This window comes from Amia ocellicauda, chromosome 14, assembly GCF_036373705.1.
Source record: "Amia ocellicauda isolate fAmiCal2 chromosome 14, fAmiCal2.hap1, whole genome shotgun sequence".
Classification (NCBI taxonomy): Eukaryota; Metazoa; Chordata; class Actinopteri; order Amiiformes; family Amiidae; genus Amia; species Amia ocellicauda.
Window position 1 is genome coordinate 26,278,138 of NC_089863.1, and position 10,518 is coordinate 26,288,655.

Below are 10,518 nucleotides of genomic sequence, written 5' to 3' on the forward strand. Positions count from 1 at the left end.
CGATTTGATAAAGCACTTCCATGGCACCAGTATAACATATCCTCCACTATCCCACAATGCCGTGTCTTCCCCGCCAGTACCCAAAATGGCCGCCGGTTGCGTTTAGTCCCCCCTCCAATCATCTTACGGAAGCGACCCGACGTCACTTCCGCCAGTTTTCAAAATGGACGCCAGAGGACTCAAACTCAATTTCTGGGAGAATGGACCGAAACCCGGCGAGTTTTATTCCTTCCCCGGCCAGAGCGGCGCGACGAGCCCGGCATGCGGACCCGTGAGACACACACTGTGAGTCGGGGGCCGGTTTGGGAGCGGTGCGGAGTCGGGCCGAGGCTTAACACAGTCTTTGTAGGGCGCTTTCGCTTTGCCGGGAACTCGCTGTCTCATCATGGTGGAGCAGACGGCAGTGGACGCGGTTATGCATCTAAAAACGCATCACTGCCCATTTCCTCACCGGAGACGAGGCATCTCGGGTCCATAAAGACGACTTAGCTTGGTTACATATAACTAGCGAGTACAGTTTGTGTGGTTTTATTTATATGGGGGTATTGTGTTGTTCTGGACTGACAACCGCAGTGTGGTAAACTGCAGAGCTCCCAATTACTTAATTGAACCCTTAATTGAGCTTATTTCCTAAATCGGAGCCTTTTCATTGTAAACGGTAGGATTTAAGTTATGTATAGAATTGTATACATAACTTATTAAAGAGCCAACCCTTTTATTACACCATTTAAAAGTCAAATCTATGCAGATTATTAGTTAAATTAAGGTTCAATGAAGTTATTGAGAACAAAAACCAGCAGGGTTGTGGCTCCTCCAGGACCAGGGTTGAGGAGCACTGATGTATATGACAGAACATTGATCCCATGGATGGAAATGTCTTTGTTTGCTATATAATATATTTAAAAAAACAAACACAAAAAACCCCATCGTGGATCCTATTACGAATACCAAAGAAAGTGGGTAAATGTATGTATGGGAGATGTTGATAGGATAGGTAGCACTTTCTGCTGTGTCACATCCCTCTCCAGTCACACAACAGGGCTGAACCCATCGGTGTCTGTTTAACCGACCAGGGTCTGTGACAATAAACCAGTTCAAACCTTGGCATCCAATTTCTCTGTGTTGGTGTGAATACAGTTCTCTTATTAAAGAATGCGATTACTTTATACCAGGGGTGTCAGACTACAGGCCTGGGGGGGGGGGGGGGGTACAGTGTCTGCTGGGTTTTGGTCCAATAGCAGATCCTTAATTACTTAATTAGTCATGATTTACTCAGGTAGACTTATCTAGAACTTTCATATTTTATACCTGACAATGTGTTGACGACTCAAAACACTGAACCCACAGAACATGCCATAGGCTGGAAAGAGAAGGGTTAAATTAATCCAGTTCATTGATTAATAGACTAATTAAGGACCTGAGAGCTGGGCTGGAAGGAAACCCAGCAGACACTGTGGCCCCCCAGGAATGGAGGCTGACACCCCTGCTTTATACTAATCTACCAAGTACATAGTGTAAGATGCTACACAGAAATTAATCAGACTTTTAAAGTGGAACCATTTCCTTCTTGTGGTCCAGTCTAAATCTGTTTTCTCTCAACCAGTGTTTGTTGCAGATTAGTGCGCGTACAGGGACATTTTGGAACAAAGTCACGAGAAAAACGAATAAGGATAAACTGATCACTTGCATTAAATAAGTTACTGACTGAATTAAACAGATTGCATCACATCGATGTTACCAACCTTCCACAAGAAATAGTTAACCTACCACCCACGCAACATTCAGCATCTTCTGATCTGCAAACTTGAGATAGTGACGCTATAAGCACATGCTAATGCACTACAGGTGGGCGGGGCCGCGTGTCTCACTTCCTGTGGGTGTGGTCAGTTGTATTTTTATTAATCATGTTTAGTTCGTTGAGAAAAACCCTGTTAATCAGCGCCGTTTCTCTGCCAGAAACCCCATGGTGACGGGGACGTCGGTGCTGGGCGTGAAGTTCGACGGCGGCGTCATCATCGCGGCGGACATGCTGGGCTCGTACGGGTCACTGGCGCGCTTCCGTAACATCTCACGCATCATGAAGGTCAACGACAACACCATCCTGGGGGCCTCGGGGGACTACGCTGACTACCAGTACCTCAAACAGATCATCGAGCAGATGGTGTAAGTGCCCGGTCCGCGGGTCGCACGTGAGGGGGTTGGGCTTGTGGGGCGGGGCAAGTGTCAGTGGGAGGGGTTTACAGGAGGTGTCAGATTGGGGTTCTACTTTTATTGCCACTTAAAGGGCTACTTGGGTATTTTGGCGTTTTATCCTGATGTGTCACTCTCCCAGAGTCATACGAATCCGTGAAACCTTTTTAATTCTGTGTCAGTGTGAAGGAATCTGAATTGATCGCTTCGTATCTCCGCACAATCGCTGGAAGTCGATGGTCACAAGACTCTGACTTTCAAAAGCGGCTCATAGAGCTTTTAAACACCTGAAAGCTTGGCTGTTTGTCATTTGTAGTCTTGCAATACTATAAACAGTAAATTAACAGTTCAGTAAATGCGTGAGAAATGAGTTTCCACACTTCCTGATTGACGCACTGCTCCCGGTTCTGCCTGCGCTCTGTGTGTAATTCGCGCACAGAGCGTATCCTTGCGCCGCCGCATCACCGCTGAGGACGTGCGCCGTGCGGCCAGATAGTTCCAGAAGAAATGTTTAAACGCATTCATCAGAATACTTTACATTCTGTATAGACTCGCAGAGATACTTGATGTGCACGTGTGCTGCACCCAGCTTTCAGGTGTTTAAAAGCTCTATGAGCCGCTTTTGAGAGTCAGCGGTTTGCGACCGTCTGCTTCCAGCGATTGTGCTGAGATAACAAAGCGATCAATTCAGATTCCTACACACTGACACAGAATTAAAAAGGTTTCGTGGATTTGTATGACTCTGGGAGAGTGAGATATCAGGAAAAAACGCCAAAACACCAAAGTAAATTGGGGAGTTTTTTTCCCCTCCCTTGGATGTTTCCCTTTTCTCGATCTTAAAACCTTGATCCCGTTTGCTTCCAGCATCGACGAGGCACTCCTGGGCGACGGCCACAGCTACAGCCCCAAGGCCATCCACTCCTGGCTGACCCGGGTCATGTACAACCGGCGCAGCAAGATGAACCCGCTGTGGAACACCGTGGTCATCGGCGGCTTCTACAACGGGGAGAGGTGAGCGGCCGGCCGAGACGAGGGGGCAGCGGTGTCCCGGCAGCCTCGGTAGTTTTAACCCCCGTGTCCTTGCTTTGTTCCAGCTTCCTGGGCTACGTGGACAAGCTGGGCGTGGCGTACGAGGCCCCCACCGTGGCCACAGGCTTCGGGGCCTACCTGGCTCAGGTAAGACCGGGTCACAGTTGGTCATCAGTCGCCGTGCCGATACCCGATTTAGCCCGGGGGTGGTCTGTGTGGCGCCGTGCCCGCCTCTGAGCGCTGTCCCTCTCTTCCCCGCAGCCCCTGATGAGAGAGGTGGTGGAGAACAAACCCCTGATCAGCAAAGACGAGGCGCGGGCCCTGATCGAGCGCTGCCTCAAAGTTCTGTACTACAGAGACGCCCGCTCCTACAACCGGGTGAGTCATGCGTCGCAGAGTGGTCTGACTACCCCCGAGTTGGGGGTTATATCCTGGCAGGGTTTAGGGGGTCTTAAAGTGTTGTGGGGGTTCTGATCAGGCCCGTCCCTTTGCAGCACGAGATCGCGGTGGTGACCGAGGATGGCGTGAAGATCGAGGGGCCCCTGTCTTCAGAGACGAACTGGGAGATCGCACACCTGATCAGGTAACGCGGCAGGAATCACTCTGGCTTTGGGTTCGGACCGGCGATTTAGTTCTCTGGACTCGGCCCAGCCTGGTGGGAAGGAGATCTTGACAAAAACTCTTTATGAATACGTGTAAAGGTTGAAATGCATTGTGGTTGACTTTTATTAGCAGTGTCTTTGAAATCTTAAACTATTAAACCCTGGCTTTTTATTGAAGACTTTGTCCTTTGCCTTTAAACGGGGATAAACCAATCAGCCAGGGCTGTACGAAATAATTCAAACGCCGACACGAGCTGGATTATGACGGGATTATTTGCTAGAGCTGTATCCCGTTTCCTTTTTTAAACAAGGTAGTGCGTTAACATCCATGTACCGTGTGGTTCTGTGTCTGGGCCTCGGTCCTGAGGGCGTGTTGTTTGTGTTGCAGTGGGTTCGAGTGAAGCGGACTTCCCCAGCGACTCTCCTCTCCCGCTCCCCCGGCGTCCTCCTGTTTAGTTTATTCCTCTTGTGTATCTCGATTGAGGCATTTTGTTATTTGTATAAGGAAAAAATAAACAAAGTAAACCAGTCTTGTTGCATGTTTTTGTCTGCTGACCTTCACGTGCTTTTGATCAGGGCACCACACTTTTCATGACATTAAAATGTGCCATTTCTGGTGCCAGTAGGTCTCCACGTGGCTCCTGGGGGCCTCACTGCACTCTTTACTGACATTCATTAACTAATAACTGGTGTAAATGTTTTTTGTAAATGTTATAGGGCAGCGGATTAGTGACTTCTTAGTGTGCAAACAGTTGAAAATAGTGAAGAAAGGCTCATTGGAGCTCAATTAATTGAGTAACTAAGTGCAAAAGTGGCCCCCAAGACCACCCCAGAGAAGCACAATTGCATGTGTGGCTCCTGTACACGTGCCAAAGAAGTCACAGGGGTTTAACGCAACTGCAATCCACAGGAATTCGGTTTCCCAACACCACTGCTAGACTCCTACATAAATGTCAAAACTGTTTATAAACGTCCTGCACATGTTTAGAAGAACAACTGGTGCTCAGGCTGTTGGCACGCAGCGTCCACGACTCCACACAAAACGGGTCAGACCTCGCCTTCTACGACACGGAGGTTTGAAAGACAGGCCGGGGTACATTCCTGGGGGCCCACAGGGTCCAATGCGAGACTCCACACCTGGGGGGGGGGCACAGAGTTCAACAGGGTTCATCGATAGCATATACACTCACCTAAAGGATTATTAGGAACACCATACTAATACTGTGTTTGACTCCCTTTCGCCTTCAGAACTGCCTTAATTCTATGTGGCATTGATTCAACAAGGTGCTGAAAGCATTCATTAGAAATGTTGGCCCATATTGATAGGATAGCATCTTGCAGTTGATGGAGATTTGTGGGATGCACATCCAGGGCACGAAGCTCCCGTTCCACCACATCCCAAAGATGCTCTATTGGGTTGAGATCTGGTGACTGTGGGGGCCAGTTTAGTACAGTGAACTCATTGTCATGTTCAAGAAACCAATTTGAAATGATTCGACCTTTGTGACATGGTGCATTATCCTGCTGGAAGTAGCCATCAGAGGATGGGTACATGGTGGTCATAAAGGGATGGACATGGTCAGAAACAATGCTCAGGTAGGCCGTGGCATTTAAACGATGCCCAATTGGCACTAAGGGGCCTAAAGTGTGCCAAGAAAACATCCCCCACACCATTACACCACCACCAGCAGCCTGCACAGTGGTAACAAGGCATGATGGATCCATGTTCTCATTCTGTTTACGCCAAATTCTGACTCTACCATCTGAATGTCTCAACAGAAATCGAGACTCATCAGACCAGGCAACATTTTTCCAGTCTTCAACTGTCCAATTTTGGTGAGCTTGTGCAAATGGTAGCCTCTTTTTCCTATTTGTAGTGGAGATGAGTGGTACCCGGTGGGGTCTTCTGCTGTTGTAGCCCATCCGCCTCAAGGTTGTACGTGTTGTGGCTTCACAAATGCTTTGCTGCATACCTCGGTTGTAACGAGTGGTTATTTCAGTCAAAGTTGCTCTTCTATCAGCTTGAATCAGTCGGCCCATTCTCCTCTGACCTCTAGCATCAACAAGGCATTTTCGCCCCCACAGGACTGCCGCATACTGGATGTTTTTCCCTTTTCACACCATTCTTTGTAAACCCTAGAAATGGTTGTGCGTGAAAATCCCAGTAACTGAGCAGATTGTGAAATACTCAGACCGGCCCGTCTGGCACCAACAACCATGCCACGCTCAAAATTGCTTAAATCACCTTTCTTTCCCATTCAGACATTCAGTTTGGAGTTCAGGAGATTGTCTTGACCAGGACCACACCCCTAAATGCATTGAAGCAACTGCCATGTGATTGGTTGGTTAGATAATTGCATTAATGAGAAATTGAACAGGTGTTCCTAATAATCCTTTAGGTGAGTGTATATAACAATTTGATGAAACCCTGAACCCATAGAACATGTCACTTTGGAGAGAAGTGTTCAATTAATCACTTAACTAATTAGACCAATTAAGGATCCGAGAGCACTGTGGCCCCCAGTACTGGAGTCTGACACTGTTGTCACTGTGGGTCAAGCTAGCCAACTTTTTTTGTGGTGCCTTTTCCCCCTCCTGTCAAAGCATCTTATTCAGGTCTGAACACACATTCCTCCATACTTGAAGCGTGTTAACTGATTGAAGCCCAAACTAAGGATGAATTGAGCACTGTATGCCTTGTTGGGCAGCTTCTCACGAGCAGCAGTACCCTGGAGCAGTGTGAGGGGTGGGCAGCCATTCTGCATGGGAGGAAATCTCACCTTGGCCAGGGAGTGAGCAGAGAACATTCTGGACTTGATACAGCCACGCTAAAATGCTTTTGCACTCATTCTTAATCGCCTGTCTTGCATAAAATCAGATTTGTATACAGACATGAGCGTGCTTTGTATGGCTCCCCACCCACACACGCCACTACACTGCAAGGAATGTAATCAACTGTAAGCATTTGAAAAGCAGGACAAACCTTTTGCAATTCCCCATTAAAAATCAGGCGCTGCCTCACGTCCAGTTTTAGTACTTGCTCAGCGGATACCCGTCGCATTTCATACTGGCGTCGATGTCACTTGCGACATTCGGCGCCAGCCTGGGTGCTTGTGGAGTCGAGTTCCTGCTCTTCTACCTCCTAAATCAGCTCTGATTTGTGCACCGCTTCCCCCTCTCTACCTCTCGGATTACAAATTCTCTGAAAATCTGGGCCCGGTTTAGGAGAGACGTTGGACTTCATTCCCTCTCAGTGCTCTCTCCTATTGCTATGAATCATCCTTTTACACCCTCTTCCTCTATCTGTGCCCGACCTGCTTTGCTCCAGTTTAAGGTCCTTCATCGTCCTTGCGCGCGTCAAACTAAACGTGTTCAAATCCACCCTGAGCTCGGTCCAACGGGTGATACAAGCATTCGCAAAATCTGTTTTCCGATCAGAGCTAAGGATCATGGGATACATTTGACAGCTTATGACGGCTTACAGGTGACAGATACAACGCTGGTCGCTATAAATCAGGGGTTTTCAAACCGGTCCTGGAGGACCCCCTGCCCTGCTGGTTTTTGTTCCAACTGAGGTCTTAATTGCTTAATTGAATCCTTAATTGACCAATTCAAAGCAATATACCATTCAATTAAGCCAATAAGACCAGGGCAGGGGGTACTCCAGGACTGGTTTGAAAACCACTGCTATAGAACATGTACAGGAAACCATATGTGCTCTATCCATGCATGACCTTCAACTTCAACTTCATCTAGTTTTCAAAAGCCATCAGTCATCATACATCATGTCATAAGGAGCCAAATGTGTTCTGAAAAAATGTTAGAACTCTGACCCTTCCTTTAAGGTTCAAAGGTCAGTTAAAAGATTGTTTTCCTAATAACGGCTTTCAGATTTTGACCTTTGACCCTTCGTTTCAGGTTTTAACACTTTTATGCCTCAGAGTGAAGATAGACCCCTAGTCTCTATAGAACGCATATAGGAAATCATACATGAGCTTTCAAAATATGACCCTGTATTTGACCTTTGACCTTTCCTTCCAGGTCAAATTCACAGAGTATTTTTTAAAAAAGGCTCAGAGCTGCAATCTGAAATCATGTTTACTGCTAAAATAGCACCCCAAAGGTCAATCAATGCTTAAAATGGTATACACTCACCTAAAGGATTATTAGGAACACCATACTAATACTGTGTTTGACCCCCTTTCGCCTTCAGAACTGCCTTAATTCTACGTGGCATTGATTCAACAAGGTGCTGAAAGCATTCTTTAGAAATGTTGGCCCATATTGATAGGATAGCATCTTGCAGTTGATGGAGATTTGTGGGATGCACATCCAGGGCACGAAGCTCCCGTTCCACCACATCCCAAAGATACTCTATTTGGTTGAGATCTGGTGACTGTGGGGGCCAGTTTAGTACAGTGAACTCATTGTCATGTTCAAGAAACCAATTTGAAATGATTCGACCTTTGTGACATGGTGCATTATCCTGCTGGAAGTAGCCATCAGAGGATGGGTACATGGTGGTCATAAAGGGATGGACATGGTCAGAAACAATGCTCAGGTAGGCCGTGGCATTTAAACGATGCCCAATTGGCACTAAGGGGCCTAAAGTGTGCCAAGAAAACATCCCCCACACCATTACACCACCACCACCAGCCTGCACAGTGGTAACAAGGCATGATGGATCCATGTTCTCATTCTGTTTACGCCAAATTCTGACTCTACCATCTGAATGTCTCAACAGAAATCGAGACTCATCAGACCAGGCAACATTTTTCCAGTCTTCAACTGTCCAATTTTGGTGAGCTTGTGCAAATTGTAGCCTCTTTGTCCTATTTGTAGTGGAGATGAGTGGTACCCGGTGGGGTCTTCTGCTGTTGTAGCCCATCCGCCTCAAGGTTGTATGTGTTGTGGCTTCACAGATGCTTTGCTGCATACCTCGGTTGTAGCGAGTGGTTATTTCAGTCAAAGTTGCTCTTCTATCAGCTTGAATCAGTCGGCCCATTCTCCTCTGACCTCTAGCATCAACAAGGCATTTTCGCCCACAGGACTGCCGCATACTGGATGTTTTTCCCTTTTCACACCATTCTTTGTAAACCCTAGAAATGGTTGTGCGTGAAAATCCCAGTAACTGAGCAGATTGTGAAATACTCAGACCGGCCCGTCTGGCACCAACAACCATGCCACGCTCAAAATTGCTTAAATCACCTTTCTTTCCCATTCAGACATTCAGTTTGGAGTTCAGGAGATTGTCTTGACCAGGACCACACCCCTAAATGCATTGAAGCAACTGCCATGTGATTGGTTGGTTAGATAATTGCATTAATGAGAAATTGAACAGGTGTTCCTAATAATCCTTTAGGTGAGTGTATATTGCCTAGTGCAAGGGTTTTCAAACTGCTCCTGGAGTACCCCCTGCCCTGGTCTTAATTACTTAATTGGATGGTATATTGCTTTGTTAGGTCAATTAAGGGTTCAATTAAGCAATTAAGACCTCATGGCAGGGGGTCCTCCCGGACTAGTTTGAACCGATCTTAATTACTTACTTGAACCCTCAATTGAACTCATTTGCTTCATTCTACTTGTTCAATTGTGTAGCGTTCACGATTTCAAGTTCCATCTTTAGTTTCATACTTAACATGAACTCTACAACTGTTTAAAATATTTTAAGATCTCAGATTAGGCAAATGATTAGTTCAATTAAGTACCCTACTAGTAGTGGAGTAATGGAGAGCTCAGCTAGGACAAAAAACAGCAGGGCATGGGCTCCCCACTACCAGGACTGAGAACCACTGGGGTAATTATTGCAATAGAACTCAGGAACTTATGCTGTGACCTTTGACCTTTCCTTAGGTCAAACAGAACTGACTCATAACTCACACAGAGCAGTTACTCATACTTACTATGGAACACGGGGTATTTTCAGATGCATCATACATTCCTGATGACCTTTGACCTTCCTGTAAGCTCCAATGCAATAGGCTCTCATAAATCCTTCCAGAGAAAAGCTATGAAGCCGCTTTAAAGCTACAATTCCTTAAAAGGGGTTTAACGTGGGGAACTGCTCATATTCATCAGATACTCTTTGAAATGGTCTTAAAAACCGCCGCTTTACAACGCAGATGAAGTTTCTAGACACCTCTCAATGTAGTTCTCCTATTGATCCCTCAGCATTGACAAATACCTGGAATCCCTCCGGGCACCCTTCACGTATCAAAGCCTTTGCAGCACCGTTGGAGCGCTGTCTTGTTATTAAACGGGAAACGGGCTGCCTTTTTTCTGCAATGGGAGAATCAGGTCCACTCTTAGGGGGTCTACTAAGAGGTTCTTGGCAGTCCTTTATTTTAGATTTTGAAAACCAGAAGCCCCTAAACCCTTTGTACTTTGTTACTTTTTGGTTTAAATGTATACATTTTTTAATCGTCTTTTGGTTTTCTTTTGAAAGTTGCTAGTGTTGGGGATGGGCAGGTGGGAGGAAGGAGGAGATGGAGGGGTGGAGTTGAGGGAGTTTGGGGGTGATTCAGACCAATTTGGGAAAGGTGTAATTGCATGTTCAGTTTGTTGTATTATATTGCTATTCTCCCAATTTAAAAAAACAAAAAGATCGAAACCACAATATCAGGTTGTAGAGGCACAGTTGGATGGATTTGGCTTCAAACCAATGCAAGAAAATGAAGACAAAGAACAAGAACCCCAA

At 46.4% G+C, this 10,518-nt stretch overlaps 1 protein-coding gene across 1 annotated transcript; it reads left to right on the forward strand.

Moving 5' to 3' along the window:
- The first annotated feature begins 126 nt into the window (after positions 1–126).
- psmb4 (proteasome 20S subunit beta 4) lies at positions 127–4,351 on the forward strand. Its single transcript, XM_066721422.1, has 7 exons — positions 127–285; positions 1,957–2,163; positions 3,055–3,201; positions 3,285–3,366; positions 3,481–3,597; positions 3,714–3,802; positions 4,210–4,351. Exons 1-7 carry the CDS (start codon positions 164–166, stop codon positions 4,220–4,222), a joined length of 777 nt encoding a protein of 258 aa, XP_066577519.1. The 5' UTR covers positions 127–163; the 3' UTR covers positions 4,223–4,351.
- The last annotated feature ends 6,167 nt before the right edge of the window (positions 4,352–10,518 follow it).

What these genes read in the sequence shown, in the direction of transcription:
- psmb4 (XM_066721422.1), top strand. Translation starts at nt 164, where the DNA reads ATGGACGCCAGAGGACTCAAACTCAATTTCTGGGAGAATGGACCGAAA. An exon ending in GGACCCGTGAGACACACACT is followed by an intron (nt 286 to 1,956) that starts GTGAGTCGGGGG and finishes TTTCTCTGCCAG; the next exon opens with AAACCCCATGGTGACGGGGA. An exon ending in ACGCCCGCTCCTACAACCGG is followed by an intron (nt 3,598 to 3,713) that starts GTGAGTCATGCG and finishes GTCCCTTTGCAG; the next exon opens with CACGAGATCGCGGTGGTGAC.